This window comes from Copadichromis virginalis, linkage group LG20 (assembly GCF_057382275.1).
Source record: "Copadichromis virginalis isolate Kocher_CV1m ecotype Utaka linkage group LG20, C_Virginalis_male_GT1.1, whole genome shotgun sequence".
In the NCBI taxonomy this organism is placed as follows: Eukaryota; Metazoa; Chordata; class Actinopteri; order Cichliformes; family Cichlidae; genus Copadichromis; species Copadichromis virginalis.
Genome location: NC_140637.1, coordinates 22,749,205 through 22,757,242, shown reverse-complemented (window position 1 = coordinate 22,757,242; position 8,038 = coordinate 22,749,205). Strand labels below are relative to the sequence as shown.

Below are 8,038 nucleotides of genomic sequence, written 5' to 3'. Positions count from 1 at the left end.
TTTGGAAGCAACTGACCTACCTCCTAAAAAAAGATAATGTAGCCTAGTCAGTAGCTTTTCACAAGCGCATATTCCAAGTTAGGTGCCCAGTTAGAATAAAATAAGGATTGTAGGTGACACAGGGAGTGTGTGTTTGTGGGTGTCACAGCATTTGAAAAATGAGTATGTATCTGACACAGCTGGATGCCTCCACTCTTGCCTGATGACTGTTTTGACAGTTCAGTAATAGCCTGTGTTGACAGTCAAGGCTGCCTTCCACGAATGAAAGCAATTCAACCCGTGCTATTCAGACTAAAACTCCTCTTTCACAGTAATTAGATTCTTGACTAAGATGATTTCGAATCCCTGGGAGCCCAGTCGAACTTGGGAAAACAATTAATCTGGAAAGGGGAAGTACATGCTTTAATTTGGGCCTGATGGAGTGTTTCGCTTTGGAGAAGGACATCTTTTCGAGCATTAAGGAGTTGCTTCCTTTACATCTGGGTAATTTGTCAGAATGCCTCGGGATGATTTGCAGGGAGCAAAAAGACTGAGCTGTACAGAGTTGCATTTTTTTTTGTATGCTGGAAATTAGCTATTTATTTTACAGTGTTATTATCAGGACTTTCCATCAGCGGTTAAATGTTAGTATAAACAAAACATGAAATGCTGGAAGGGTCCTGATTTCGGCAAACCAAATCTGCCTCTTGACTACCTCCTCATGTCTGAAATGAACTGGAAAAAGCACAATAATCATTCATTCCATTTTTGCAACGCAGTGTTGAGGCCTCCCATTATCAGTTAAGTACTTGTTGTCACAAGGTTAAAATAAAATGCTGGATTCCAAATAGCTTTAGGATACCAGCTTCGCTCATCCTGACTCTGACATCCTGCCTACACTGAGGTTTATTTCCTAAAGCTGGAGTGAGCTTGCATAACCAGGATCACCTGTGGACCCTCGGCGAAATGGAAAGCCCTCCATGAAAAGCTCACAACATGTCCTCTTTGTTTTAACCTGTTAATCTAATCTAATCATATGAGAAAAACAATAAATCCCAACCCAGCTGTGTTTGCTGCGTCAGAGAGCGGATTAGAAGGATTTAAAAACAGTGCAATTCACCAAGAACCTGGTTTTTTATCCTTGTGGTAATTTCCTGAAATCTCACTCCAACTCATCGCACCATTTAATGTTTCTAGTGCACTGTGTCTGAAAAACAAGATACAAGACGTTACATCATACAGGCGCACAGCAGCGTCTTATGTAATCTTTGTTGAGAAAGGATGCTTACCACACTGAAAACGTTTGATACTCGATCAGTGATGGTGTCATGAATAGAGTAGTGCATTATAGCACGGTGATCTATCACGGCTCATCGTTTCTGACTAAGGTCCACACAGCATCATCAATAAAGGACCCTTAAAATTCAAACTTCAGGAAACGCTACTGATTTTATTTTATAATTAGAAAAAAACCCCTATAATTTTATAAAGTTCAGGTGCTACTTTGAGAATAAAGTGATAATGTCAAAAATAAAGTCAGCTCTCATAGATCTAGTAGTTATTACCACACTTTATGTGCTAAAAGTGAAATAATATCCCCATTACTAAGTCTAAAGTATGATTTATCTTAATATATGCAAGGCATTTGGCAGGGGCAATCATGACAAAGTTAGTGAGGCAAGGCTGAGATGGTTTGGACATGCACAGAGGAAAGTTCATGGATATTTTGGGCACAGGATGGTTATTATGGAGCTGCCAGGCAGGATGAAAAGTGAAAGACCACAGATGAGGTCCATGGATGCAGTGAAGAGGGGCATGCAGAGGGTTGGTTGCTAAGGATAAGGTGAATTGGGGGCAGATGATCCACCATTGTGACCCCTAAGAGGAGCAGCTGAAAGAAGAAGACTATTTTGTAGATGTTGCCAATTACTAGCAGGTGTAGTTTGAATCGAAACAACTTTTTTCTAACTTGTTATACTTTATTCTTGAAATGTTACAAAATTTTGACTTTATCCTTATAATAAAAAACCACAAGATAAAAAAGTCCTTTAAATTTAATACTTGTATTATTTTGGCCCTAATTCTCCTAATCCCTCCTAATCCTTCGTAGGTATCTGGGCAGGCAGAAACTTTACGATTACTCTTATTGTAACCTTTTACTGCTTTGTCCATGAACACCATATGCTCGTGTATTACTTTCTACCTCATCATCTGTCAGTTAAAAAAACCTTTCCCTAACTTTTCCCCGCTGTTGTGCATCCTTTTCAGTATTCTTCTCCCAGCACCCAGTCCTCTCCTTCCTGTTTACGCTGATACACACACGCCCATGTTGTGAATGCACGATATTATGTCCATTTACAGCCGTGTTAGTATATTCAGAGATTATTTTGTAAGCTGTTCTAAAACCAAAGTTGTTTTCATTGTTCTAAAACAAAACAAAAAAAGTGTTATTATGGATGCAGCCTTAGTCTCACGAATTTTTTTGGGTTAATCCCTGTGAGTTTAATACTGATGAAACTCATCGCTGTCAAAGAGCCAGTCTGTTCCACTTTCATGCACCGTTGGCCATTTGATATCAGATTTCCCACCTCCTTTTGAACTTGAATTTACATATAAGCTGCACAACAATATTAGTCGCCTCTATCTTAAAAGGAGTCATGTTTTAATTAAGGATTTCAAAATAATCAAAGGCCCTAACTCCAATGACAAGCTCTGCTTTGTAATACACGCAGTTACTGATGACTTGTCCCTGACATTATATGAAGGATTACATCTGATCCTTTTCAATCTTGATGCAATCCCTAGTCCCACCCAGTGTTTTTATTAAGATTAAGCTACAATCTTAAAACATTATGGATGCTTAGACTTGAAGAAAATTGATTTGTTTCTTTTGAGGCTGCTGTTTGTCTCGGCAGGGTTCCCTTCATCATCGACCAGCTATATGCTGTCTTAGCTCTTTTATGCAGTCAACCTCAGGGTTTTTTCTAGGCTCTGAAACGGCCTTTGTGGGGTGACTATACGCAGCAATAAAGCCTGATTGATCTACATACGGTAGAGGCCATAAGTCATAAGAAAAATGTGCATTTTCAGGCTTTTTTCCAACCATTTGATAAAATGCGGCCAATATGCTGATGCAGGGTTAAGTAAATGAAATCCAATGAACAAAACTGGTTTGAATGAGTTCTAAAAGATTGTAAAGCTGTGGACTAGAGGGGACCTGACCCCTGGAATTCAAAAGACACGTTGCTTGTTGAGTGGTTGTTTGATAAAGTGTTATTAAGCTCTTTTAGAGAGGATTTAAATTGCTACTTTTATTCTCAGTCCCTTAATCATTTGGTGCTGGTTGATTTTCCTTTGGGGGCTGGCTAAAAACCTCTGCGGGGGGTGTGCCAAAAATGTCTTTATGCAGGAAAAACCCTCTCACCCATGTACTTTGTTCCTTCAGTGCGGAGCATGGGAGTCTTTTCTTTAGCATCTTTCATCTCTGTTGTTGGAGTGTGTAATTCTGTCATTTGAAGCATGTTTTGCTGAATTAAAAAAAAGAACAAACAAACAATATTCAGTCACTTCAGTCGAAAAAAAAAAAAAGCACGCACAAAAACACAAAACACCAAACAGTAAGAACAAAGCTATACAAAGTAATGCCACCTTCAGGGTTTGAGTCACAGCTGCTTGAAGAATTTGTCACTTCAGTCAAAATTTAGTGGTTGTGTTTATTCTGCAGTGTTCAAAGTGCTCTGCTGTGTTTGATCAAAAAAAGATGCTGTCTTTGAAGAGCAGGCCAGTTGCTGCTTTTTGTCTGGGTTCTTGACACTCCTGATTTCTACACTTTGCTCTTTGCCAGATAAGCAGCATGCAGATCTTTTTTTCCCCCTGCCAGATTAATGCAACAGGTTTATATGAAACATGTATATTTATGATGGCTCACTGCAGGATGCACCTCTGTTTTGAGCTAGATAAGATTTTTAAATGTTTGCTGTAAGCTATGGCTTCTGAAAAAAAAAAAGATTACTAAAATAATACAAAATTAGACATAAGCAGTTTAGGAAAATGAGGATATGAAGTTTTCAGGAGCTGGTGCTACATGTTCAAGCTACACATTAGGGGATATAGGGTGTATATTGCATTTCATTTTTAAATTTATCTTTAGTTTATGCAGTGCTAGCACTTATCTGCTCTACACTATCTGTAAAACCTCAATCCAGGTAAGGTGTGCAAACTGATCTTAGTTCCAGCAGTCAGTACAGTCATTCACTTGCATTTTTTTTTTTTTGGGAGTGGGGGGAACTAATCCATCTTCAAAACTTTGAAAGGGAAGCCATATTCATTCTCAGATCCCATGAGAAATATTCCCCCTAGTGCTGTAGCTGAGCACGGAGAAATTATTAGCTGATTTTAAGGACTGATAATGGCTCCGCTGTGATTTTGTGGTGCCAGTACGTTGCGGGTATAAAGCAAAGTTGAAACTTTCATTCCGACTACCTGGCCACATGGCAGAAAGAGGAGAATTGAAACAGGAGATATTACTTTTTTTCTCTTTCTTTTTTTTGTTCAGGATGCCTCTTAACTGCATCTGACAGTTGGAAAGGAGACGTGAAGTTCTTTTTTTCCCTTTATAGTATTATTACTCAAATAGCATGTCCTAGCTAGATACAGAGGAGTTTTCAGTTAAGACTTTCAGTTTCCGCCTGGGGGGGTGGAAAAAAAACTTCAGCTTTCCAGAGACCAATCTGTTCCTTCTTCATTCATCACCGGGTCAATGAAGGCTACGTGTTTATTAGTTTGGCTTTTGGTCTGCTCTCTTGTAGAGTGGAAGAGGGTAGAAGATAGACTGCTTGACTCATACTGCTTTGACCGTTTGCAGTAGATGCAGCGACATGGAGTCAGATAAAGGTAGATGAGGATAATCGTTGTAGTCACCATACAGCCGAGCAGCGTTGTGTAGCCAGTGTTGAATAACTCTGCCGTGGGCAGCAGCACCGTCACGTTCACCTCCCGAGTTGCATTCAGTGCCTGTTTAATATCCACAGCTGTGCACACATACAGTCCCGAGTCATTGACCTTGGTTGCTCGGATCTCCAAAGTACCATTAGGAAGCAGGTTAATTAGATTATCATCTATGTTGGCCTTGGTGATGTGCCCCTTGCTTGGGGAGAGCCACGTAAAGGAGAGATCTGTGCTCGTCAGGGATGTTTGGCAGTCTAGACGCATCCTTTCTCCCTCTGAAACCAACACGTTGGAAAGGAGAACTGTTACGGGCTGCAAAACGGGTTTTTCCACAGTGCAGTTGAGGAAGAATCGGTTCTGTTGTAGAAATTGGATGGACGATCGTAGGTCTCCGTTAATGAAGCAGATATGCTCCTCCTTAAAGTCCCTCACTGAGTCATAGCCCCTCAGGTCCCAGTGCCAAAACACGCTGTACATGGAGCAGTCACAGATCAGAGAGTTGTTGTAGAGATACAGGCCCCGCTGCACCAACCTGGGTAAAGCTTTCACATCCTCCCATTGCAGATGGGTCAGTCGGTTGGATGAGAGATCTAACATGCTCAGGAATGGATGAGTGTGATCTTGGATTGAGAAGAAAGGGAAGTCTGTGATTTGGTTGAGGCTGAAATAGACCTTTTTTAAGCTGCTCAGGCCACTCAGTGTGCCGGCCTCCACCCGTGCAATCTTATTATTGAAGAGAAGGAGCTCCTCCAGCCTCCAAAGCCCCTGAAAGTAGTGCTGCTCTACCGCACGAAACTTATTGGAGGACAGGTCAAGGTGCCTGAGACCAGAGACGTTTTGAAAAGTTCCAGGATTCAGGGCTTTGAGTTGATTGTGCGCCATCAGCAGGTTTTCCAGCCTGGACATCCCGTTGAAGCAGCCTGGACTCAGCCAGGAGACATGGTTGTGGCTGAGGTCGAGACTTATTGAGAAAGAGGGCAGGGAGTGAGGTAGCTTGGTAAGTCCGCTGGAGCTACAGCTTACTGCATCGGATATACAGAGGCACACGGAGGGGCAGGTCTCCTCAGTGCTGTGGAGAAAACAGAGCAGCACCAAGAGAAGGCTTGGATTTAGTCCGCAGGTCATGGTTTTTGAATCCTTCAAGGTTTCTAATCCCTCTGGTTCTCCCTGAAAAGATAAGAATCAAATGAGAAACAGGGTGATATATGAGAAGGGTATACTATTTTCAAGTGTTTCAGGCTTTGAGCTGTTCAGCCATACTGGAGCTCTCAGTATCTGTGGTACAGTAGAAGATGAAATGGTTCACTTTAGTGACCATGAATCCTTTTAACTCTATATAAAATATTTGGAATGCTTTGGAATAAGAAATCCTCATGCTGGGATATTTTCAAATGTTTCAACAGTCAGATTCATGCAGACTACTTATTCCTCTATTTAGTGATTATGCCTCTGTAGATCAGCAAAAGGCGATTTTAAATGACAAGAACTTCATCTTTAATGCAAAGGCTCTAGCAAAGATATTGCAAATATGAAATCTTTTCCATAGTCATTCTATTTGCACAGACCCCAAAGTCTTTGAATAATTAGACATTTTTAAATATAAAGACTGTTTTTGACTGCCTTAACCTGAAGACATCACCATGCATGTTTGTTCGGTCTTTATTTTGGACAGAAATCATGTTTAGGTGAGTTGAGATCAGGGCTTCTTTCTCAGTATATTTTATTTTTCAGTTGTGAAGTTCCATTCTGCAGCATTTCACTGATCTTGCGCAAAAAGTCCAACCAAGGTCGTTTTAGAAGCAAGTCTCGCCAGCCGTTATCTTAAAACCCCTCTGGGTACCTATTTTGGAATATTTTTAAAATGTATTAAACTTTCAAAATAGAATCAGTCAGTCAGATCAGATAAAAAACATTTAAAATCAATGCTGAGTTTTACCTAAAAGTATATTTTCTTTAAAAAAATATTTTTTACTTGAACCACAGTTTGTATTACTACAGAAATCGACTATAGTTTTCAGCTATTTTATAAAGTCTCTGTTACACCTCTATACACTTACAGTTATATACTCTTATTGTCTTGATAATTTGTTTTGTTTCTGTTTTTCGAGTCTAATGATGACCTCTTATTTTCCATGTTCACATCTTTTCAATAAACGGCTACACAATAAAAATACTTAGCCCAAACCAAACACTTAAAATCAGTTTCTTAATTTGTCATGAATAACGTGTAAACTGACCAACCATGAACTGCTCAGTTGGCTCGCTTAAACCTAATTCTTTGAAAAAGGAGGACTGTGTATAAAATTGGCTGTAATTTCTAAATGGTTAAGGCAATGTTTTTGTTTACACCCTTGAATTAAAGCTGAAAGTGCAGTGCAATCACATCTTGATTGCTTCATTTAAAATCCATTGAGTGTGCACAGTCTAAATTGTGAAAACTGTGTTCTTGTCCAGCTACACGCGGACCTGTATACACAGTAATCACTGTCTCTAAATGACAATTATTTTTATTGTTTCTTGGCACGTCGATTGTTGTGTGTTATTAACTGAGCATTCAGCAGCTAACAAAGAGGCCAAAGCCAAAACTTTAAAAAAGGCAGACATAAACTGAGATTATCCGCAATCACAGCAGAAAAGTGTCTTTCAGCCTGCGACATAAAGCTTTTTTCAGTTCAATACCTCTGAACTCTAACAACTCATCTATACCAAACTTACAGAAAATAAATGCCAACTAATTTCCCTTTAATCACCAAATTCATAAACTGACTAATCACCACAGCTCTATATAATTAAAAACTTTTCAGCACATTGTGAAAGCATAGTGTGGACATACTTTACCTTCAAAAATGTTTTTAAGTCTTTATGAAATTAAAAGCTCAAAAGGAGAAAAGTTCACACTACTCCCAGACAAGTGAGCAATTTTGTTCACTTAGTTAATCTCATTCTCCCTTCCAAAAAAATAAAATGAAGAAAGGAACACACGGCCAAACCACAAATCCAAAATAAACTGCTTAGCGACAATACGAGACTCCAACTTTCTTTCGTTTTCCCGCTTTCAGAGTTGTATCCCCATCAATGAATACCCACAACATAGCTGTCTAATCCTTATCTC

At 39.6% G+C, this 8,038-nt stretch overlaps 1 protein-coding gene across 1 annotated transcript; it reads right to left on the bottom strand.

Moving 5' to 3' along the window:
* Positions 1–4,626: 4,626 nt before the first annotated feature.
* LOC146684823 (amphoterin-induced protein 3) lies at positions 4,627–6,078 on the bottom strand. The gene has a single exon (XM_085444279.1). It carries the CDS (start codon positions 6,049–6,051, stop codon positions 4,690–4,692), a length of 1,362 nt encoding a protein of 453 aa, XP_085300405.1. The 5' UTR covers positions 6,052–6,078; the 3' UTR covers positions 4,627–4,689.
* Positions 6,079–8,038: the final 1,960 nt, after the last annotated feature.